This window comes from Ptychodera flava, chromosome 1 (assembly GCF_041260155.1).
Source record: "Ptychodera flava strain L36383 chromosome 1, AS_Pfla_20210202, whole genome shotgun sequence".
Taxonomy (NCBI): domain Eukaryota; kingdom Metazoa; phylum Hemichordata; class Enteropneusta; family Ptychoderidae; genus Ptychodera; species Ptychodera flava.
The window spans coordinates 37,655,077-37,680,915 of NC_091928.1; the positions used below are offsets into that span (position 1 = coordinate 37,655,077).

The 25,839-nt window shown below is 38.2% G+C and overlaps 1 protein-coding gene across 1 annotated transcript; it reads left to right on the forward strand.

The window, feature by feature from the left end:
- Positions 1-63: 63 nt before the first annotated feature.
- LOC139136554 (uncharacterized) lies at positions 64-25,589 on the forward strand. The gene is made up of 17 exons (XM_070704291.1): positions 64-250; positions 1,047-1,369; positions 6,543-6,657; positions 6,887-7,037; positions 8,120-8,334; positions 9,231-9,428; positions 9,769-10,011; positions 10,733-10,880; positions 11,403-11,547; positions 12,164-12,392; positions 12,825-12,934; positions 13,595-13,784; positions 13,981-14,113; positions 15,069-15,314; positions 15,943-17,067; positions 22,775-22,883; positions 23,453-25,589. Exons 2-17 carry the CDS (start codon positions 1,138-1,140, stop codon positions 23,893-23,895), a joined length of 4,032 nt encoding a protein of 1,343 aa, XP_070560392.1. The 5' UTR covers positions 64-250; positions 1,047-1,137; the 3' UTR covers positions 23,896-25,589.
- The last annotated feature ends 250 nt before the right edge of the window (positions 25,590-25,839 follow it).

The following is a 25,839-nucleotide window of genomic DNA, read 5'->3' on the forward strand; positions in this document are numbered from 1 at the left end:
TCAGCTCGATGGCGAACGAACGACAGCAGAGTAAATTAACCACGTAGAGGGCGCACTACTTTGTCAATAGTTATTTTCCAAAATGGCAGCCGTCGTGAAGTGACATGTTAACCAACAACTGATAACATTAACACATCCTTGAGGTCACTGCTGTTCACAATGAATGTGTAAGGTTATGTATTGCACAATGAATTATCTGTGGCCATTTGTAAGTTCGGAGGAACCTATAGCGCCGTTGTCGTCTTTTGAAGTAAGAAAACTTTCACAAAGTTTGAAGTAAACCGTCACATCACGGCACGGGCCCAGGTGACCGTTGTTTGAATTGAAATTCTATGAAACCGTTTCAAATATCGATTGAGGCAAATTATTTCTATACTATACCCGCCTCTTTGGAGGAACACCTGAAGATTTTCTTGGAGAACTTACGTAGTGGCTTGTTGCTCTATACATACAACTTGATTTCGAAAGCTAATCTCCATACGTGTCCGACCATGTATCAACATTATCAGAGTTATTTTGTAGATTTTTGAAACTGATTTCAATTTAATCTAATATTTGTCATTTAAAATCGATGAAGTGTCCCTTAAAACTAGTCAATCTACGCAGTACAGTGGACTCTGTTGTGTAGACGTTATTCCTTTATATTAATATCCACCTATCTATTACATCTTTATTTACTGATATATCTATACATTCCAGGGTTCAGTGTATACCAGTATCTTTCAAGCTCAAATTTAAGCATCAGATTGGGATTCAGATAAAAGGATATGTATAAAGTGGTAAAGTTCCCATTAACTAAGCTATGTAACAAAAATGGTTGCTTAAAAATGTGAAGATTACATTACTGAAAAAAATAGTAATACAAATTTGTGATCCCATCAGGGTCAGTTAAAACATGCGTTGTTAAACCCCTGTAAATACTGCATAACCTCAGTTATGTTCATTATGTATCTACTGGCACAGTCTACAATTGTTATCACAATATTGCCTCTGATATAGTCTACCTTATACATGATAGATTTTGCATGTACTGTTTTTATTTCCAGGTCTAAGATGATTTGCACTGGAGAAATTGAGACATTTTCAAGGATTGTGCTCTGCATCAGATTGGGATTCAGATAACCAAAGACCCAAGCCATGGCCCACATTCTGACTTACTGCCGAATCCGTCCAACAACCACCTTCTCCCAGTGTTTCGACTGGGACGCCAGTAAAGTGTACATCAGGATTCCGGAGGTCACTCCCAGTGGAAGAACCAGTGTTGACAAAAAGAAGACCGTCGATCATGAGTTTGGCTTTGGATCGTTATTTGGACCTCACACATCACAGGATGAAGTGTTTGATTCAGTCGCAAAAAGTATAGTCAATGGTAGGTAACTGCTAGGGTTTCTGGACAACTGGACCCCAAATCGACTGGACCCCAGTCAACTCGACTCCAAGTCAACTCGACCCTAAGTCAACTTGACCCTACACCCTGAACACGGTTACTCGATCTACCCAAACAGCAACCCGAACAACTTTACCTTCTAAACATTATATCTGTTCAAATCATTTGTGATTAATACCCACTTGTGTTGAGAGTTATTCCGTTTCTTCTTATAATTTGTGTATGGACCCACATTCGTACTTAATCAACCCCCGTATCAGCCTAACTGCGGTGCTAGCTTGCTGAATCGGAACCTATACATGTATATACTATCACGCTAGTTCAGGTACACAAGTGCAATCTATCCTTATTTTAAGATTCCCTTACACAACTTTCACCAAATTTTCATGTTTACATGTATTAAGCCTGTTCGCTTGTGCAATGAAATCAGGAGTTTAGTTATGGGTTGGTTTTGATTTGCGTTCATCACATGCCAGAAGAACTGCTAGTGGATCATAACCTCAAAAATGCAACTTTAGAGTGAAATTGATTAGGGCTATAAGGTGCTTGGCAAAAACAAGACAAAACATTTAGGGTCGGTGACTGGGTGCAGGGTCCAGTTGACTTGGGTAAGGGGTCCAGTTGACGTGGGGTCCAGTTGACCAGTTACCACTGCTAGTATTAAAGGTGTTTATTCACGGCCAATTTCAGCATTAGGTAGATCACACCTAGGAGACAGATACGGTATTCCGACTCTCAAACTTTTATAATTCTTTTCTAATCTACCCCTTGTCGGGGTTCATTCTAAAGCTCTTGGAGAAAGAAAACTTTTCAGCATCTTAGTTTTTTCAAAAATCCAAAATTTAATTTTCCCCCATAGAGTTAACTCAGGGATGGCGGCCATTTTGAATTTCAAAAATTGCAAAAATGTTGGGTAATTTTTCTCACTAGTTCAAAAATTTGCACAGTGACCCCTGATTTAATTGTTGATTTGGTAAGAGAATGGTCGAAAGTTTTGTTTAGGAAAGTTTGAGCAAAAGTTTCAGTCTTTCATTTTCGAGGCGCATACTACAATAAATGTGATAATACAATACGCAAGCGTGCTGAGATGGTGGAATACCAGGTAGACTACGCCTCGGTGACAGCCAGACTCATAACATGTTCACCCCAAGTTCTCTGTAAATAGGTACGCACTCACCATTGATAACAATAGGTTTGGGCCAAACCATTGTAATAAAAAGGGTTAAATTTTAAATACTGTACTGACTTTCTCCTTTATGTGGACACATATCCAACTTCCATGCTTGTGAAATAAATTCAAGGTTTCTCTCTGTCATGTTTTTCTTAATATTAAGAGTCTAGTTTTAACAAAAATTTAGAAAATCTAGTGTTCCAAAGTATGGAAATTCATAAGATGCCATTTTCAAGGTAAGATATCAGTGATTTCTGATGTTCCTCCAATGGCAAACTTTGTATGGTGGCACTTGATTTCATGATTGTTTGGTTCACCTAATTAGCATATATGAATATTTCATGAGAATGTGGAAAAGTATTGATTTTCACTCCAGTTAGTCAAATGAAACAACACTGAGCACAAAATTGCAGACCAAAGTTTTATGCTGGAATGATAGTACAAACATTACACAGGGTAAGATATCCAATTGGTAGAATTGCAGTTGTTGATTTCTTTGTACTTTGAAATACCGTCCTTCCTCCCTGTACTTTTTGGAGCGTGGCCAGCTGTCCTTTCAGTCTGTGTTTCTATAAGGCTTTGAATCTGCACTGGGTACCTTGTCTTGTCTTCAAAAGAAGTTAGCCCTCTCCTACTTGAAGCGCTCAGTGTCTTTTGTCCACTCTAAAAAGTGATTTATGAATCACCGATATTGTGTACCGAAGAGAATTATCCTGAGAAATACAAAAAAAAATTACATAGCAGTGTACAGGTATAGCTAGATCACTTTTTACAAACATCTAGACGCTCAACTACTGTAGCATAAAACGACTTTTTAATCCAAGTCAGATTTTGAACAACAAAACAAGAAGTTATTTATCAAACTTTTTTTGTAAGTTCTGTCCAACCTTTTCCAGGATGCAATTTGCAATTTGCATCTGTCATCCTGGTAACTGTATGGTTTGAAGGAGACACTTTTGTGTCAGATTAAATGTATCTGTGTTGCTATTGTGTGTCTGTAGCGAAGTGTGAAGCAGTTATGAAAGGGAAATAGGCAACTCAGGATGACATATGAAGCTGCGTATTATCAATGGTCAATGTATGTTGACAAGTTTAAAGGTCAGATTCTTGGTCAGTGTTCTGCCAAGCTTTTGCATCAGTGGGGTCTGAGGGCCATGGAAGCTCAAAAAGTGGGTCGCTGTTGAAAAAAGGGGGTCATTCTCAAGACAGTTATACACTTTATTACGTGCCATACCGTGTTGTTGTTTCGAAGTTCGAACTCGCAGATTCCATGAGTGCTGCGATTTTATGGTTCTGCAGTCTACAAGGCGAGTAAGAGTACTCGTTCGGAAATTTATGTTGTCTCAGGTCATCGTATTTCGTTTATTATTATGCTTTATGCATACTTTGCAAGTCATTTGGTTGTTTTTGGCATCGTTGTGGAGCCAGCTGAAATCACGTAACCATTTTTCATGAAGACGTCGAACATGCCTGTGTGACAATTTTAAAACTTGCGTATGATTTTACGCAACTGAGTTTTATTTGCGTAAAATGTATTCAAAATGCGTACGGCTAAGGAATCAGTATCTGAAGTGAGTTGGGCAGTCTTTTCTGTAGAACTTGGAGGGTTTCCTGTAATGCGCATGCTCTATTAATAAAAAACAACAACCTGGGGAGCTTCAAGGTGTAGCTGAACGCTTGCCATGCCGTGATGCAAGTCCCATATATGATCGTTGAGCAGCCCAATGAGTTCATGTTCAAAGAAAAGACCTTCTGACTGTGAAATTAGTGTTTCAAAAGGCCAACAAAAAGCAGATACTGTTCAAAGTCCAGCGGGACCTCTCAAGAATGCAACCCGACAGATTCTAAATGGTCATCCGTAAACACTTTCCAATAACATGCGACGTAATGACCAACTGTATTGTGTTACCAACAAGTTCAACGTAGACTCGATCGATTCTCGAATTTTTTGCACTGTAGTGCCATTGTCTGTACAGAACTGATTGACGTGACGTTTTGTGATGATGAAATACAATGTTGCATAAAGTGCTGCGGTCTGCTAAAATCTAAAATGTTGCAATATCATGATAAATGTCACTTGCAAGCAGGTGCATATGTTCTAATTTTGTCCTGCATTGAACCACATTCAGGCAATACAATGCAATACATGCAGTGCGGCAAGTACGTCGTGTCATGGGGCAGCATTTCTCAATGCGTATTAGTTTACACAGTCATGATTTTTTTTGCGTATTTCAGAACAATTTTGCGTAAAATGCGCAGGATTTTGCGTTAACGGAAACACTGGCCTGCCTCAATGAAGGCTGAGTTTCCGATGCATGGCTGCTCAATGTTTTGAGACTGCTCTGTTTCTGACTGATGCGTTTCCGTGTTTCCGATGTGGATGGCAGCGGCGTGCATTGGTTTTCAGTTTCCGAGGATGTAAACAGCTGAGACACGATGTCATGTTCGATCGTATTGTCTTCACTCGCCCGGTTCTTGGATTTGCCTTTTTAGGGCGGAATTGGTCCAAAGAAACTAAGAATTGTTCTGCCTCGGTGTTTTGATTTATTCACGGAAGCAATTTTCCTTTCCAGAGAGTACTGTGAGGCATTGAATTTAACAGAGACGCTGACTGGCTGACTTGAATCTAGCCAACCTAGTTCGCGATTATGCAAATAAAAAATCACTGAAGGTTGCTATGGAAGCAACACGTCTCATGTTCTCACGAGCAGCATGCACGCATGAGCAGCGTGGAATGTATACTTCCGCGTTTGGCCTTTCGCGTATAGTACGTAAATAAGTGTATTTTTTTACCGAAAGTTTAGTGGGACTGATGGCGCGCTGCGCCTTGCGGACCCGATGATTGATTTTTTTGGGGTCTTCAATTTTATTTTTGCGGCAATGGCGCAAGGCCGCGGCCTCGGCAGAACACTGTTGTACTGCAATACTGGTACCCTTTATTGTACCAAAACAGTCTGCGTTGTTATTGTGTTATTGTGAATTTGGAAAATTGGGTATACAGTCTATTGCAAAATTTTACTTTTAGGACAGACTGTATTTTATTTCTTGTGCACATTTTTATTGTTTTTTTGTTTTCTTGTGGGAGCATCCGATATTATCTGTTCAACAAGTGTATAGGAATTCAACATGGGCTCTAAAATGTAGTGTCAGTCTGTTTGTGGCAGTGAAATGAACTAGGGTAGATAATTCCACTTATTTGGTGCATTTAGTTTCTATAACTACCGGTATTTTTCCAGAGATGCTTGTTTCTTGTTCCTGCCAAGTTCATATGTCACTATCAGGTCAACTTGGTCAAAACTAGTGAAGCAGAACAAGTCCCATGTGGCGCATTTTAACAAAATTGAACATTTGAAGGCCCCTGAACGTAGATACTGTAAAGATTATGTTTAAAGACTAAAGCTACTTTAAGGTAGTATGCGTCTTGAAAGGGAAAAGACTTAAACATTTGCTGAAACTTTCCTTAAGGAATATGTCAACCGTTCACTTTCAGAATCAAGAATAAAAATCGGGGGTAACTGTGCAAATTTTGGTAATAGAGAAACAAATTACCCAAGACTTACTGATATTTGAAATTCAAAATGGCCGCCATCCCTGTGTTAACTCTATGGGAAAAGTAAAATAGTCGATTTTCAAAAGCTAAGACTGTGGAAACTTTTCTTACACCCAGAACTTTAAAATGAACCCCTACAAGTGGTAGATCAGAAAAGAATTGTAAAAGTTTGAGAGTCGGAATATCTGTCCCAGAGGCGAGTTCTACCTTAACAGCCAAAGCTAAGTGAGTGCCGTGAGACGACTATGCGGATGTGGAAGTGATACATAAGAAATAAAGTGATTGCAGAATTTGAAAACTATGAAACTTTGCCATCAGTTACAAGTCTCATTATTCTGTTAGAAATCCCATGATTTAAACTATAAATCAGCCATAGACATGACAAACCAGCCACTCATCAATAAATAAGTTTATTTTTTTGTTCTCTGTTACAGGATTTTTATCCGGATACAATGGTACAATCTTTGCCTATGGTCAGACTGGCTCTGGCAAAACTTTCACTGTAGAAGGAGGTGCTAGGAAGTATTCTGACAGAGGTTTAGCTCCAAGGTAAGTACAGTACATCATCATGAAAACAGCCCAAGTCGGTCAATGAGACTCTTATAAGTATTTTGTTCCCATTACACTTTATAAGTTTTGCGTCACACCAGTAATACGTTTGCAAGGTCCTGGTATTTAGTAGTCCTTAACTCATTTTCATCAATCCATTTTTAACTGTTAATTTTCACCTGTCCAGTTTCACCTATCCACATCTTTCCATCTTCCTTGGTCCTTGTAGAGCAGTATCCTTGATCTATAAATCCCTGGAATCCAGACAGGACGAAGACATCAGCGTACACGTATCGTACTTAGAAATCTACCAGGAAGTTGGCTACGATTTGCTGAATCCAAGCACCAGACCTGGCAATGTTGTCACTCATTTACCAAAGGTGGGTCGGTGGTGATAGTGGCAATATGTACCTGTGAGAAAATGTTGTTGTTTACATGTTAAGATTTGCATAACCACCATACCCATACCCAGCTCCAGTTACATTAAGATACTTTCATTGTAAGAGAAAACATTTCAAGTATTAAAGTGTCTGAGTTCTTACATTCAGTTACTTTGATTTTAAGTACCATACCGGTAGTTAAAATAAACATTCAAGCGTCATACCCTATTAATCTTATCAGGATCAATTGTAAATCAGCACATTCTGGCATGTTGTTTGAGTGGTGTAAGCCTTTCTCAGACTAGAGTGACACTCTCACTTGGAGTGTGATGTATGGTGAATTTTTTTCCACCTCTACAGTTTACCAGTATGCTTTCTTCATAAACCAGCCCAGTAAAACATACACAGTAAACATTACTAAACCTTCCAATCCACTGTCTCTGTACGGAAGTTCAACCACACGACATTTCAAGCGTCATACTCTATTAATCTTATCAGGATCAATTGTAAATCAGCACATTCTGGCATGTTGTTTGAGTGGTGTAAGCCTTTCTCAGACTAGAGTGACACTCTCACTTGGAGTGTGATGTATGGTGAATTTTTTTCCACCTCTACAAAGTACCAGTGTGCTTGTTGAATTGTTTTCCCATTATTATGCTTTCTTCACAAACCAGCTTAGTGAACCATACACAGTAAACATTATTAAACCTTCCAATCCACTGTCTCTGTACGGAAGTTCAACCACACGACATTTCAACTGATTGTAAATCCCTCTCCCCACGGTTGGTTTGACCCAATCATATTACCGGGTATTTTGTGTGGTAAAATTGGACCAACTACGGTATTCACTGGTACCTGTAGGCAAATGGAGTGAAATTGTTAAATTGAACATTTGTAAGTGTTGATTGATAAAAATGAACAAATCTCATTTGTCTGTTCGACTATAGACCATATTTTTAAAAGCAGGTTGTTTGATAGAGCAGTCACTTTCACATTTATTGATGAGAAACTTCAATTACTGTTGATAGTGTACCAGTAAACATTTCTTATTCATTTCTGTATTCATTTTTGCTTCCTACCAGGTGCATGTTGTTGAAGGTCCAAATAACACCTGTGTAGTTCGTAATCTGTCGCAGCACTTGGCAGCAGATGAGCACGTTGCACAGTCGTTGCTGTTACAGGGCCAGGCCAATCGCAAAGTTGCCGAAACTCCCATGAATCAACGGTCTTCCAGGTCACATGCAGTATTTACAGTTCATTTGACGGCAAGGTCACCGGGGTCAGAGATCATCACTAGGTATGGGACATTAATGCTGTGATAGACTTCCAATAGTATCAGTGTACCGGTATTTTATTCATTTATTGTTACATCAGATGCATCTTGCCGCAGGAACTTTCTTAGAGAAGGAATTTCTTTGATGCAAAGGTTCAAAGTAATAGCAAAAACTGCATTTACGTCCTATAGACAAACATCTCAAGTTGCGGGTATATGCCCAGTATATACATATGAGGTACCAGGACATACCCATAGTATACATGTTTGTACCTGGTATACCGATATATATATATATAATATATATATATATATATATATATATATATATATATATATATATATATATATATATATATATATATATATATATATATATATATACATATATATACATAATATATATATTATATATATATATATATATAAAGTTAGATAGATTGACATAGGTAAATAGAGTTAGATGAAACTTTTCTCAATATGGACCGTTTCATACCATTTACCAAGTTAATGTATTACCCAGGTATGTAAAGTTAGACAGATAGACAGATATACCGTAAATAGATAACTCAACTTTTCTTGATATTGACCGTTTCTCACCAGTTCCAAGTCAATGTATCATATTTGAATGAAAAAACAAGAAAACAAAGATCAATTAAGCTCCAAGGGAAACTTTAATGCTCAAGTATCAGGACAATTTTCTGTGCATTTCAAAAACTATAATTTAGGCAAAATCATAAGCAGAAATTCAAAAGAGCAATTCTCTGATGCACCCTTTCACTGCCATGGTTTGACCCAAACCCACATTGTCGTCTCTGGTGTGTGTGGACCTGTCCACTGAGAATTGGGATGAATAGGTTATGGTTACATATTCCAATAATGATATGCTGATGCAAATAATCACATTTATTTATTTTCAGATCTAAGCTTCACCTGGTGGATTTAGCCGGATCGGAAAGAGCATCCAAGACAGGTATTTCAGGTGAACAGCTTGGTGAAGCCAAATTTATCAATCTATCGCTGCATTACTTGGAGAGGGTCATCGTTGCCTTGCAAGACAGTGTGAAGATCACTGAGTCAAGATTCAGAAGTAACAGCTTTGGGTCTTCTAGAAATGTGTAAGTTGACTTTCTTTAGTTTTATAAGCATTGTGATCAAATTTTAGATTTGTTTGATATCACTGATGAAAAATGATGTTCTGTGATTCAGTACCCTGTTCTACCGGTATATCCGCCACAGTTACCCTAAACCTGTAAGATCAAAAGCCCTGCATAGTACAGTATACAAGAGTAATGTTATGTTATGAAATATTAAAAAAACGTTCCTTGCCTTCTCAACAGACACTACTGGTAACTTTGGCAGTATTTTAATTTCTTGTAGTGGGTGTATTATTTGTTTATTGTGTCGTTTACATGTACCGTATTTGTATTGATAGTTTTGCTATTTTCTTCATTGTAGTCGCATTGGCAGTGCTTCCAGCACCCGTTCCAACAGATCTCGCTCCAGCAGTTTCCACGGAAGCACATCCCGGCACATTCCGTACAGGAACTCCCTGCTGACCATGGTGCTGAGAGACAGTCTGGGCGGTAACTGCCTCACAGCTATGATAGCCACCATATCCATAGAGGAATCCAATCTAGGGGAGTCCATATCAACTTGTAGATTTGCTCAGAGAGTGGCTTGTATAAAGAATCATGCAAGGTAATAGAATAAGCAAGCTTCCTCACTCCAACTCACCTTCTGTTTTGTATAGGCATACATATTAGTTATGCCATGCCAATGAAGCCATCATGTATTATATCATACCAGTACATCGATATTGATGGCGCAAATACTGAGATCTGATTGGTTGAGATGTAAAAATAACTGTGCTGGGTTTGAACGGGTACAAGCTCTCAGCTAGAGAAAAATTCTGTTTTTGACATTTCACACCATATTATGATACACTAGCAATAAACCCCCTCAGCAATGGGTATACCACTGGATTTTGACCAGCTCACTATGTATATGAATTCGCTGTCACTTGTGCATATACTAACTAGTATGTCATTAAGTGGTCAAAATCTCGTGGTATACCATCGCTGGGTGTGGTTTATTGCTCAAATAAATTTCTGTTTGTTTCTGTACCGTAACATGCCCATGTTGAATGCATCGACAGTGCTTTTACTAAGGTTTTGGAAAATGGGTATAATGCTGTTGGAACTCCATTGAAATTTATATTGTCCTCTCATATAACTGTATTGATATTTATGAAGGGAACCCAGTAACATGACTGGGGACCCCTAATAAAATATGGTATACCTGGTTAACAGCCTTAACTAAAACCCTGATTGGTGCATGGGTAAGAGAGTGTAGGTACATGTAGATGTACGAGTTTTGAACTGCATGTACAGTGAGGTAATCAATGTGGTTTTGTTTTCAGTCGGAATGAAGAACTTGACGACAAAATGGTAATCAAGAGACTTAGAAGAAGAATAGCTGAACTGGAGGCAGAGATAGCTTGTCTGAAATCAGTGAACTCAGAGGGTGCCACTGCTAACACCAGTACTAGCTCTCCGGCTGCATTACAGGTAAATGCTCTTGATACTTAGGCTCTTATATGCCATAAGTAGGGCTTGTATCCCTCTACCGGTACACCATAGCCCTCCTCTGAAAAAATGGAGATTCTCAATAAAAAAAAATTAAACATTTAACTTGTTCACCCCATCGTGTAACACACAGGACCACACACAACCACCATTGTGAACAGTTAGTTGGGACTTAACTACTGTATTAAAAGGGGTGAATGCCATACAGTAGTTATCTTTACTAAAGCTGGATTCAGCAAGATACAGCATCAAGTCAAATTTCTAGTCAGAGTTAGTGTGGTGGTAGGTTTGACCTCAACAAAATTGAGTTTTTCGTGTTTACATTTGATGAATTTGATGAAAATGTGCAGACAGTCCAGCTCTCACAATTGAGGAATTTTATCACAAAAAAGTTACCTGTACACTATTCATGTCTTTGTTTTCTGCCTTCAGGCTCTAACTCAGTTTGATGTGTTCACATTTACTGATAATGAATAATTCATGAATAATTTTTGTTCTAATCAGACTGCATTGGATGCCAAACTTGAAAATGATGGAGATTCCTTCAAGGTTCCAAGGTCAGTCAGCTTGTCAGACGATGACAAGAAGCTCTGTGTCAAGGTCATGCATGGTTTCATCGGAGGAAGAATCAGAGATCCTGTATCTAATGGTATGTAAGCAACAATCTTGTAATCACAATGTCTTCAAGGTAGCCGTATGGTGTTTAGATACTGCCAGCTAGAAATGTTCAGAGAGAGAAAATACTGTATTGTAGTTGGCATTTATGTACAAGAAATCACAACAAGTTATGTTGTATAGCCGTACATTTCACCTGGAAATGAAAATTTCACAGATCAATTTAAAATTTTATACATGTACCAATCCAAGCATACCATACGCATAGCTGAAAACATAAAACTGTCATGACCGAATTTTGTATGCTCCTGTCATTTCGTCTGGCAAAGTCAATCTTTTACATAGAAAACGTTTGAAAAATGCTCAAGTCACTCTTGTGATTGTCATTGGTTTGTTTGTACTGCCATCATGTGATCTCTTGGGCATACCAGTACTGGGTCTGTGGAACAAAGCGCATTCTTTTTACTCCAGAGAAGAACCATTTGTAAGAGAAATCAGAAAATCCCTCAAATTTTTTTTTAAATTTGACTGATGTTTGTGGTAATGATTAACCCCATACACTTGACAATACCATACTCTTGTGAATTTTCAAAAAGTACTTATTATATGAAGACTAAACAGTTGACTTTATTATTTCCACTTGCTTCTAGGCATATCTGATCCATACAAATTCAGAGAATGCATGCAGATACTGAGAGAGATGCTGATGAGGTCGTACGCCTTGGAAGAAAGCCAACAACAGCGTGTTGAAAGTGCGCCACCAGCGAGACACGAAAGACGTAGAGAGCGCAGGTCACGGACCAGCAGTCATGAAGATGACGTCATTGCCAATGAGACACAGAAACCAATGACAGATGAGAAACTAGACATGCCTGAAAGGTATATGTACTGTGGTACAGTGCAGTGATTTAATTCGTAGAGGGAAATGGTCGTCGGAACTGCGTCTGTGCGAGTTTCTTGTTTACAAACAATGTATTTTGTGCATGATATCCAGATGCACCTCATCATACCGGTATAACATAAGGAACTTTTAAAATATTCCCTCTTGAAGTCAAGAATAAGCATGAGGGGGTCACTATGTATCACTTTGGACTAGAGAAACGAATTACACAATATCTACCAACATCAGTGGATGTTTCAACCTGCTTTTGGGAAAAGAACAAGAACTTGCAATTGACATGAAAAATTAAAATAAAAATATGAACAAATCAACAAAAGCCAAGAGAGTTACTGGCCCTTTGATGATAACAGATTAAACCAGGTGACAACAATGTGAACAATTCTCATCTGTAATTGCACTTCAATCAACAGGATTCAGAGTGCCCCAGTGTCACACGGCAGACGAACACAAAAAGACAGAGAAAGAGATCACAGAAGAAGAATCGAAGAAGCTCACCAAGTCCTGAGTCCCAGAAATTCAGGTACTGAAATTGATACCATCAGTGCATTGTTGAAACATACGGAGGAACAGATGGCATCATATTAATTCTGCTGTATTTATCTGTAGTACATTCTTTAAAAGTTAATGCATTATAGAAATATACAGTACACTGTTTTAGCCACCTGTAAGCTCACTACATAATCAGTCGGAAAAAATTGTTTAATTAACAAAATGTGAAGGAAAAGATAAAAATATACAGGTCGTTTCCGAGTCATTCAACCAACAATTTACTGCCTGGTCATATTATCAACAAGTTTTAATTGAACTGGACCAGCACACAAGACTTTTCATTCACAAGTTTTTAGGCATCTTATAAGCTTGTTTAGTTATACTTTATAAGACAAATTCTTGATATATTCTTGATACTCTACAAAGCAAATCAATGTTTGTATAGAAGCAAGGTGACTTGCTGCAAGACAAAACCTTGTGTCATACATATTCACATTGATTTGTTTTGCAGTACGATCCAATATGGCTGCCAGGCAGTCATCTGATGTGCAAATTGTCAACTTTTAATAAAGCTACAGTATCCAAAGTAGAGGCAAAAATTGTTTGAAAATTCCAGTGAAAAGAATGTCCCAGTATTTAAGTTTTCTTTAAGGAAACAAAAAATAAAATTGAAAATGTACCATTTCTGCAGGGAGTGCACAGAGTAGGACAAGGAATAATTACAAGACACCATTCGAAGAAAAACGGGAAAAGGACATCGAAAGAATAGGAGCCAAAGTTGACAGGTATCTGAACAGCCAGGCAGATGATCAGAAAGAGCTCATGGAATTCCAAGTCAGCGTTAAGGAACAAAAACTGGAATACATGGAAATGGAAATAACGTAAGCTGGATTTAAATATATAGGCTGATTTGCATAGAGTGGTCACCAGATGTAAATCATACTTGAAATCAGCCAATCACAGTATGAGTAAACATTCTTGCACAACAATGTTTTACTGAATCTTTCAGTTGTATCGGTACTATTTACCGTAGATATTTTTTTCAATACTGCTATGTACAGTCTCTGTTTTTTACAGAAATAAATTGGATGCATTGACTGAAAGCATAGCACAGCAGCATGCGTATATCTTACAACTAAAACGAGACAGAGAGGACACTGAAGTCATTGTCAGAGAGAAAACAGTGCTGAACCAGCTCAGAAACAGACAGGTATGGGGTCTTCAATGATAGGTATCGGGTATGCTATGAAAGGTATGGGATATGCAGTGACAGGTATGGGGTATGCAGTGACAGGTATGGGGTATGCGGTGACAGGTATGGGGTATGCGGTGACAGGTATGGGGTATGCAGTGACAGGTATGGGGTATGCAGTGACAGTTATAGGGTATGCATTGACAGGTATGGGGGATGCAATGACAGTTATGGGGTATGCATTGACAGGTATGGGGTATGCAGTGACAGTTATAGGGTATGTAGTGACAGTTATGGGGTATGTAATGACAGGTATTGGGGTATTCATTGACAGGCATGGGGGTATCTAATGACAGATATGGGGTATCTAATGACAGATGTAGGGTATGCTATGGCAGGTATGGGGTATGCAGTGACAGGTACTGGGTATGCAATGAGGGGATGTGGTATTCCGTGACAGGTTTGGGGTATGCAGTGACAAGTATGGGATATGAAACTGTATGAAATAACAGATACCAAGTATATGCAATGAGACAATGATAGATAAGCCATCCAATCATTCTTTGTGTCAGAGATTCTTGGATTTCCTATCCTTGGTTGTTAAGCTATTCAAGCTTGAAAAATATATGTACTACTATACATTTTTGTGCTTGGTGAAATTTAAGGGTATAACTTGACGTTCATAGGCTGACGTCTTAACACTTTCACAGCCAGATAATTTCTTTATAGTTATACACTTTAAAGGCAGTCATTATCTGAACACTGTTTGTTACCTCCATAGAGTGATGAATACTGGTTTGTTTAGCACACCTAAATAAGCCATATTATCATTCCAAATTGCCTTTGAAGTTAAAGGACACTGTTCTACTCCAAATATCTAGGAAATTTTTCTCTAAAAATTCAGATTGCTATCAGACTATCCAGTGTTCCGCCAGTGTAAGTGTCTTTCTGACATGATTATTCATGCACTCAGGGTAAATATGAAAGAAGGCTGAAGTTTGTCAAAGAGCAACTGATGCTTTTCCAACATCACCAGAAGATGATGATGAAGAGTCAGGGACAGGCCAGACTGGACAAGGAAAATGAGGATGATCCGGAAAGAGCGGACAACATCAGCTACAAGGAACAGCTGATTGAAAGATACCAGTTCAGAGACGGGAGAATGGATTCCAGGAAAGTCCTGGAAGTGTTGAAGAAGGAAGAAAGAAAGCAGGAAAAGGTAGATTTGATTCTCTTACATTTCATTACAATACATCAATATAATTTCCTGTGATCAGGTTGATCCTCATACATTTCAAAAAGTTGTAAAATTCAACAGATGAATTGTGTTTTTGAAATGTTGAATGCGATAGATTCTGGTTAAGTGTACTTGATTGTCCAAGCACCTGAACATGAAGGTGCCAAGCATTACTATATGCGTAGCGGGTAGTGTAAATGTCTGTCCCCAGGGGTGTGGTGAGAGTACCAGTACAGGTGTCTTGGTCTAAGCACAGGTTTCTTGCTGCCGTCTTTCAACGTCTCCAGTCTTGGGTATCTGTGTCCGCACTACAAGGTTATAACAGAAGACACGGTGAAGGAGGAAAAAAAATCGTTACAAAAACCAGTGCTAAAATAAAACAAAAACACCCAACCAAGGTTGGTAGCATAAATCTTTATTGGTAATATCATAGTCTAATGTATGAAAATAAAGTAAACAATAGCAACAAGAAATCTGTGCTGACACCCCTACCTCTGCCCCCACCCCCTGGGGGTGGACATTTATGCTACCCCCTGTGCTATATACCAAAATTTTGCCTAAATTGTAAGTTTATGCACACTACAGTGTTGTGTGTACATTCACTTTACAGTTGCAGAGCAGAATAGAGATGCAGAGAATACAAGCTGTGAGTGATCACATGACCATCAAAGAAGCCCAGACCAGGAGCAAACTGGCTGAATTCCAGGAGAAACTGAAACAAGCCAAGGAAGAGAGACAGAAACATGAGAAAGTCAGGCCGTCCAGTTCACCTGCTTCTTCCTGGTGGTACGCCTCTCGGAAGGAGAATTCCAATATGAGCGGGAACTCAGAGAATGCCGACTTTGGAAGCCCGGCAACAAACGGCTGGGCGAATTCTACGCCAAAGTCAAGCGGGGAGTTGAAACGGACTTGGTCAGGATTGTCGTCAAGCATAGACACGCCTAGCAACAGCGGAGTGTCTAGCAGGGACAAGTCATTCATGAATGGGTCAAGTAATATAAACAGTGCTTACAGCAGTCTGGCACAAGATTCCGATTCCAATCTTGATGGTAGTAATCCCGTAAAAAGGACGCTAGCGAACAGCTGGGCTGACCAACACCACGCTAACAGTCCCCCAAATCGGTCTGGCAGTTACAATACGTCGTCAAATTCGGGGACTTCTGTGCCAAATGTTTCAAGACGGGGACAAAATGGTGAAAACCTCACTGTTGAGGATATTGAAGGAGATGTTACACAAAACAGTCTTCCTTCCAAAAAGTCTGCTCAAAAGAGTCTTTTCAGGCAAGAGGATTCTAAAGACACTGGCGAGGTCAAGAAATCAGGTTTTGATGATAGCTTTCTGTACAGGCCAGCAAGAAACCCAATGATGAAAATGTCAAGGAAACAGAAAGAAAACGCTGAACATACACCGGCTTCCAAAAATGAAGAGATTGTGGACGACCAAACTGAAATGACTTTCAGCCCAACAGAGTACACACAGAATGAAAACAGATATTCATTCGACCCGAAAAAATTCTCACTCCAGTCAAAAACGTTTGATTCTGCAATGTCCACCATGTTGGACGACAGGGCCTCTGAGGCCACCACTCAGAGTAAGGAGCCCCCTGATTTGTTCAGCAGTTCTAAGTGGTCCAATTACAGTTCAGGTTTCGGTGATTCAGCCAGTCAGAGTGGGCCTTACTCTGCCTCTGCAGGAAGATCGTCGCATGGCAGGAACATGTGGCCAGGTGATAAGGTAAGACACAGTTGGCTACCATTGAATTTTCAATTTGGAATCATTGCTGTACATATGGCAAACCCTGGTAACATTACTGGAGAAAGCAGTAAAAATTTACCTCCATACTGCTTTAAGAAAAAACATACTAATGGCAAGGTTCAGTTGTTTTTTAGCTCACATTTGGTATACCAATGTGAGGTAATCGTATAAGCTGAATCAGTTTATTTGCATGCCATTTGCATGTCTGTATGTATGTACGTATGTATGTATGTCCGTCCACATCAAAAACAGCTAAACTACAGCACCTACTGTCTGAGTATTTGGTGTACAGATGCACCTAGGGGTGGAGATGTGAATTTGTTCAAATGAACTTGCCAGTGTGAAAAATATGCAAATGAGGGGAAAAAAGGAAAAACCCTGCAAATTGCTAAAACTCTGAAACCGTAGGCCAGATTGGTTTCAAACTTGGTGTGCAGGTTCTTGAAGGTGACTTTAGTTAGGTGTTTGAAAATGTGGTGACATTTCGCATGTTTCTATTTTAAGGGCAATTTTTTAGTACTTTGTGCCCTGTGGGCACAAGGTACTAATGTGATGGCGCGGCCCAATATGGCCAACATAGTGGGCCGTAAGCTGTGGACGCAGGTATCTCAGAAACGCTTCAGTAACTTTTTCTGAAATTTGGTCTGGTGGTCACTTGGGCATGTATCTCAAACGGTTTTTTTTCTTTTTTTGATTGAATCATTTTAAAGTCACTTTTTTAGCTTTTTTCTGAAAACCACTATTTTCAATTTTTCCTCAAAACCACTGATTTGATTATTGTGATGTTTGGCATGGGTGTTCGTATAGTTGAAATACCGTCAGAAATGTTCAAAATTTGGTGATATATGCATTACATTATTTTTAAACAATATTTTTATCCATTTTTATTTTATATTTACTTGATTTTGCCTCACTTTCGCTAAAGCTACCGTCTGCGCATGCGCACAACTGTAGGACAAAATCTGAGTTGAAGAATCGAAACGGACGCCATCTTGTTTCTCGGTATGGGCACATTTTTACGTTTTTGAACGTTTCACTGTGTATTTCAATGTGTTCTAAAGTTATGAAGTTGACAGTGATGCACTTTTGCAGCTGCCGTGTATTTTTTTGGTACGAAAGGCGCCTTTTATCGACTGAAGAATGATGGCCTCCGTAGGCGATAAACACCGGTACCGGCAGGCATATCAGTTCTACTGAGGAAGTAATCCACTGGCCCGTACAGGTCAGGGACTCACTTAGGGGAGAACCACTTGATTTCTGGGGGGAGGTATGGAGGATTTTGAGAAAAAAAATGTCACCAGGTGAAATAAAAGAAAAAAATTAAGCCTGTAATGGCTTGAAAAAAAAATACTCATAACAGACAGAAATAAAAAAGGAACTGTCACAATGCAGTTGAAAAGAACAAAATTTTGGAAACTTCATTCTCATGTATTGTTTGCTAGCATGCTGCCACAGGCAGCGCAAATGTTTTTACCACAAGCAATTCTTATGTGTTTTTTTGTTCCAGCACTTATGATATAAGCATTCACTACTTTACACCTCAGTGCACTATATGTTTTCCTTCCCTTTTCTGACCCAAGAAATCATATTTCAGGATTTCTGTTGCAATATCTCAATGGTACAGGCAATATCTATATGGGACTATTTGACTTCTGTAAATTGTGAAAATTTAAAACACAAGACAGGAGTCAATAAACTAGTGTTAAAACCAATACATTATTCTCTCAATATGAATATGTTAGAAAGATTACAAGTTGACAATGAAAAATTGAGGAACAACAAATATAATGAAATACAATGTGTGAGCCTTGTTTCTCTGACCACAAAAGATAACATATCCCCTGAGAACTTAAAAGGAATTGACTGTTTTAAAGAAAAGCAGGTATAGTACTGATCATTGTTGATTTGCCAAAAATGTGTTCTATAATTTAAAGTTGTATATATACTAGACTTTCCATATGGTTTTCATTTGTTGGAATGTAAAATGAATATATGAAACCATCCTGTGATATGTGAAACACTGGCTTAAATTTGAAAAATTGCACTGCTACTCCATTTGATAAAAAAATTGATGCAGGTCTGACAGATGAAATAAAAAAATGCTGTCTCTCTGACCAAAAAAAAAATCCCATACGCACTTCCTGCATACCCCCCCAAAATCAAATGGGTCTCCCCTTAATATGCGCATGCGCATATAACAAGTTAGCGTTGTTTTGCAAGACTGAAAAATCAAACGACGCGATCTTGTTCCTCGGTCTTGTGCGAATTTTGACGTTCTAAAGTTTTTAGAGTTTATTTATTATTACTCTCTCGCTAGCCCTGCGTACGATGCTGTGCGTTGGCAGCCAACACACAGCATCGTACGCAGGGCTAGCGAGAGAGTTGCCGAGATCGACGGTTATTTACGAGAAGTGAATAAAAGACTGGCATTTTTGGAAGCGATCGAGTAGCTGAGGTAGGCAGGGATACGACCTGGGCCCAAGAACGCTGAATTTCGGCAGTAATTTGGCTTTTTACGTCAAGTCCCAAAATGGATTTGAAGTCACCGACCGACCGCGACCCTACGTACGGGTCTTTGCAGGGCTGTGGTGAGCGGGGCGATTAGCTGTAGCGGAACACACAGCGTCGTACGCAGGGCTAGGTGAGAGCGAGGGAATGCTCTATCCTTCTACCTCCATGTCATAACAAACTAGCGTCGTTTTATGTTGATGTACTGTCCTTTCGACACAGCGATAACTTTTAGTTTTCTGTTGCCTATTTTGGGTAATTTCGACAGTTGTGCATTGATTTTGACATCATTCGATCGCTAAAGACAGTGTGTGCTTATGTTGACCGATTTACGCGCACTTCAGAATCACGGCATAATCTGACACGGTTATTTGGCATGATCATCAGATCATACATGATCCGAGATTGCACTTAAGCAAGGTAACGATAACTAATGTTGTTTGTTTCACTGTCGTTTAATACCTATATTTCCACTAAAAGACCATTAGAATTTCCTCCTGGCTACTTTGAAATCGTGCATTGGCATGCATGTAGTTGTCAACATCACTATGCTTGAATGTAGTAGACTCTCACTATGAATATATCGACTGTCACTGCATATTGCATATGTGTGCAAGTCACTCCATATCATATCAAAAAATGTAGTATTGCGACGTTTGAGCTGCCAGAAGCCAGAATTTACAGTTTATGAGAAAGTTATCTTACATGTAAAACTCAGTTCTAATGAACAAAATGCAAGCCATGTTGTATAACTATCGTGAATAACATAATATTTTGTACCTATCACCGTGTCAGAAAATCAGAGGAAACATTCAGTCAGACAAACTGTGGTCAGGATGATACTGTCCTATTTTAACATTTGTCTCTCGGCACACACCAGATACTCATGACTGTGGAACAACATTTCCATATAATTGTATATTCAGTTTTTATATTTAGTTTGCTTTTCACCATATTGTATGTCCTTCCCTGCACCACATAATTCAAAATTAAATATTGTTTTTGGCCTATACATACTTGAGGGGTAAGCTTATTTAGTCTCATACATTAAAGATGCACTGTTGACCTACAGAGTCCAAACTTTTTATCATTGTATTGTAGATAGGTGTACACTCCAAATACTAAGTACAAGTGTGGTGAGTGTAACAAGCAAATGTTTTTTAGTCAATGGCCCAAATTTATTTCCTATTTGATGGACAATAAATACATGTGTAATCAATGCCAACAATCCAGTTTAAGTAATTTGGTTTAGATTAGCCATTGTCCATTATATTACAATAGTTTGTGGCTAAATTTTCTCCCCTTCTGTATCATATAAGTTCACCGTTTCCTGTTTTAGAGATTGTTGATCCTATGTAGTCCCATCTCTTATTCTTAATTCACTTTCACACATATCAAGGTTGTTGATACTTAGAATCCACACTTGAACTTATGCTGGAGCAGTAACCAACCAGTTCAAATAACTTTCATTTATGTCCAAACAATTTGACTTTTTGCCAAATTTCACATTTATGGCAAATAATAAACAGTAAGGAGGTACAAAGGACATCGGTGCCCCCGGGCCCCATGTTTAGTTTTTAGTCAAAAAATGTTTTTCTCTGAAACCACTTATCTGATTGCTTTGAAAGTTGGTATACATGTTCCTCAGGATGATCTTAGTCAAGTGTATAAAAATTGAATTGAAATTTTCATATTTGTAATTTTGGGGCTATTTTTCCAAATTTGTGGTCAAAAATTTTTTTATTCTAAAATTACTAATCTGATAGCTTTGATATATGGTATACAGGCTTCTAAGGTTGATCAACATCAGTTTAATGAATATTGTAAAGATATCTTGAATTTTGTATTTTTGCTGAATTTTTTGTTATTTTTCTCATTTTAAATAAAATTTCTTCTTCTCTGAAACCGTTAGCCCAATTGCTCTCATTTTGGATTGGATGTTTGCAAGGGTGTTACCCTTCTAATTCTTGAAATTACGACAAAATTGGAAATATTACTGTTTTGGAGCAATTTTTGTCATTTTGGTCAAAAAATATTAAAAAATATATTCTTTTTAAAGCCCCTTGATAGACAGCTTTTATATTTGGTGTACAGATGTCCAGAGATGGCATGGTTGGATATGTGGAAATTGTCCTGAAATATACAAATTTGTATTTTTAAGACACTTTGTCATTTTGGTCAAGAAAACTTATTCTCAAAATTACTTGTCTGATAGCTTTGTAATTTGGTACAAAAGTCCCGAGGGATGTTATTAGATAAATTTTCAGCTCAAAGTGTTGGGAAACCCCCAAATTTTTATATTTTAGGTAATTTTCTTTTGTGACCTTAAATGACCTACACCAACCCAGGATATGTTGTGAGAGTTTTGAAGGCTGTGAACATAATTTTGTCATATTTAATATCATTTGAAGTAAAATTTGATCCAGAAAACAAAGCTGAGGTAAATTTTTTCATTGCAAACCAATTTTTGCAACTTTTGCATGTAAGACACACAAGAACTGATGAGAAATTTGGATCCAGGATAATTCCAGATGTTGTAATCCCCCCCAGAGTGGAAGGCATTTCATCATCTGTAACTAATTTAAGTGCTATTTATGTTCAAATGATAGCACTCATAGCGTTAATTAAAACATCCCAAGTTGTAAATACATTTCGGTGCCAGCTGGTGTTATGTAAACATGGTCAACCAAGGGGTGGAACATTTGATATTCAGGAGGGGGTAGGGGATAGAAGATTGATGAGGTAGCATTACTTTTTAGCAGATCCCTTGTACATTTTTTCCCACTCTTTATTTTCCCCACCCTCCCACCTTTTCTTTCTGTCAAGCTTTGCTGGCTATTTTTTTTGTTGACATTTGCTTATGTATGTAGGATCTGCTTGTCCCATTGCTATAGAAGTTGATATGCATGTTCCTAAAGATGACCTCCAGTACCTAAGTTGCAGACCTTATTTGTGTTTGTCATTCTTGTTTTTTTGGTTTAAATATTTCTTGAATTTACCAATTCAAACCGAATGTGAGCACACTGTCCTTGACGGTATTTTTTGGATATACTTGCCTGTTACATGTGTGCATGCTCTACATGTATCTGTGAATACACATCATTATGGTTGTAGTCTTTGGTGGTTGCAATTATTACAGTCTTATTACACTGTTACATGACATCTGTATTATTTGCAGGGCCCTGACTCAAATCCCGTGTCAGTGAAAGAGAAACTGGCAAGATACTTAGACAAGGCAGCTGCATCTGGAGCCAATAAGAGAACACAACCAATAATGGCAAGGAGACGTAAGTTGGACTCTGCCATAAGCCCCGTTTTTGCTGCACAGATCTTATATGCATTCTCTGCGGTATAATGAAGCGCCCTCAATGGTCCGGCCAAACCAGGCTAATTTAGCAACTGGATTGGTGTCACTGCCTGTCGAACCTAACTGGCATCACCAGTTTTCTATATGTACATGTATGTCAGAGTTTACTCAGCATAGTTGTTAATGTTGTACGGCATGTACATGAAGATTGGGGCAACTTTCACAGTCAACAAGGATGTATCAGAAAATGTCAGTCAAATAACATATTTGATCTATTAGCTATTTGATCTTTTAATCATGAAAAGGCCAGTAATGCTAACTTTCAATGATGTTTTCACTGGTTTTGTTTTTTATGTTAACCATGTTTTGTTATTCTCCCGGAAGCATGTTGAGAGGCTTATAACTACCTACAGCGCTAAATATGCACTGCAAAATATCATGCACTTCAAAGTTTAGTTGTCCATTCATTCACCACTGTTGAAAGAGTGGTTCAAAGTTAAATGGTTTTGGTTAATTTACTGGACATGTAACTGTATCTCTCACACACAGGTACCCAAAATATAGACTACAGAGCTGGTGATGACATCAGCACATTTGCGTCATCGTCTCTGAAACTCACCAGTCCGTCCATGGAGTCCTTTGGCACGGACCCACTGTCAATGTACATGACTTCCAGTTTCTTAACCGAGGATAGCAGAGTTACCGCAGACGGCGATGTGGCCCAAAGGACTGACACCAAAGGAAGCGTGAAAAGCAAAGACGAGAAAGCCAAGGACAGCTCAAAAGTCAGCAAGGATTCCGTCGGGGATGGCAGCAACAAGAAAATGAATAAACCAAAGATTAAAGCCATGGATGAGTCAGAGAGAGAGGAGTCGTATGTGAGTGCCATCAGACAACAGAAGGAGAGAGTGGCCAAGATAAGGAAAGCCATGAGGGCAGCCGAGGTCATACAGACTGCTTGGAGAAGACACCAAGCAAAGAAAAAGAGATGAAAACACTGAAATAACAGACATGGAAACAAAGCACTATAGACAGAGATGGCAGCTACTATAAAACTTAGACTATATATTTACATTTGATGATGTACTACCAGTACAGTAACCCCTTGACAACCTTGAATGCTGGAAATTCCTGGCACCTCAATGAATTACTGTACACCTTTAGAGCCGGAAAATTGCAGAGACTTAATTAAAATATTCACAGTACGGTATGTTTGGTAACAAAAGTTTACTACTGGTACACTGTGATAGTCAAGGGGTTAAAATATTTTCCCATGTTAACGTGAGACATGCATGTACCTGTGTGGTTGTACAGTCTTTCAAATTCTTGCCACTAGGTGGCAGTGTTTATAATACCCTGTTTACCAGGTACATGCTCCAGAGTATTAGTTTGATGAAGATGTAGAATTTTGTATGGCACTTTTGTATAAAATAGTGTTGTGTCCACCTTTTTGCCTGGTTTGTATTCACAGCGTGACACTTCAAACAAAGTTTGTATTTTTCCGTCCATCCAAAGTTACACTACCTTTCAGAAATTTTTTTATAAAGTATCTGAACAAGCAATTAAATTTCAAAGTAGTGGAATCCATACATACTTTTCAGTCGAATGTCAATATATTAGACTAAAATCAGGCAATAAAAGTAAAAATTGCACTGGTAAAGTCCTTCCAGAATGATATGAATCAAAAAGACGTCTTGCCTATCCTAGGAAATTTCCGTCAAAGCACTGTTACTGCACGTTATTTCTCACCATCAACTTGTCCTATTCTTAGCCATTTTATCAACATGACATTTGATATGAAAAGCAAATTGCCAAATTACAGTCATAAACTCCAGGTATTTTTTTTTCTTTTTGAGAATTACTGATTCTGTGATTGCTCACAGAGTACCGTTGTATGAAAGTCTTGATTAACCCTTTGAGCACCAAAGTCAATTTTTGTTGCCTTTATAAAATATACCACGGTCAGTTTTTGCAGATTTTTGTCAAAATTTTGATAAAAAACTGTAGCCAATGAAATGTGATGTCTACTTGTTTCAAAATTATCAAAAATATGACAGAAAAATTAGCAAAAATTGGAAAATTGTTCACACTAAAATTTTGGTGGGAAAAATTACGGCACTCAAAGGGTTAAACCCAAAATAGTGTGTAGGGTATTTATAACAGTTCTTGTTCAAATCTGAAATGATGTACAGTAGATATTTTAACCATAGTTTTCCTTGCTGACTGAGCAAAATATGCATCGGCAAGTTTCAGTATTTTATTATGTAATATTTTTTTATAATTTTCAAAGATTGTTTAAATCTCAGGTGGAATATTTGTTTGATTCAGTATTAATTTGAATTCCCATGTTCCATAAAGCGATGATTTTAAATTCCCTTGTTCCAGGATGCTACAGTTGTAAATGAATGTGTAAGTGTAAATAATTTTGTCTTACCTTCATCTGAAAGAGAGAGGTTTATCAAAGAAAATCAGTTGCCAAGCTATTTTTCAGTCATGTGTTTAAGTTATTATTACAACACCTATTCACGTTTTGTTGTACATTTTATATTTGACTTTGCACTATTTATATTTTATCAAATTTGAACACGGTTCACTGAAGTTCAGACCACCTCACTGTTACAAACAGTACTTATATGTTTTTAATGATAATGTTTGTAAATAAACTGGACAGAAAAATTTTATATCAGCTCTTGGTCTTCAAAGTTTCAATCCTTAACAGTCAGTCCCCAGCAGTCAATCTACAGTTGTCACTGAAGTTATCAACTTGAAATTTGTATTTGCTTTTTCATTATTAGGCAAAGAAGGTCAAGCTTGTTTCAATCAGTTATTTGGGCTGCTAGATTATGTTCTGAATTGAAAAGTACACAGTGGGCTGCACTCAGTCCCTGTCCTAAGAAATACTAGCTTTTGTCCCAGTGGTTACATCGTACTCAATG

Excerpts from the sequence above, each read along its gene's own strand:
- LOC139136554 (XM_070704291.1), top strand. The coding sequence starts at position 1,138 with ATGGCCCACATTCTGACTTACTGCCGAATCCGTCCAACAACCACCTTC. Across the intron at positions 1,370-6,542 it reads CGCAAAAAGTATAGTCAATG|GATTTTTATCCGGATACAAT; the intron begins GTAGGTAACTGC and ends TCTCTGTTACAG. Across the intron at positions 7,038-8,119 it reads TTGTCACTCATTTACCAAAG|GTGCATGTTGTTGAAGGTCC; the intron begins GTGGGTCGGTGG and ends GCTTCCTACCAG.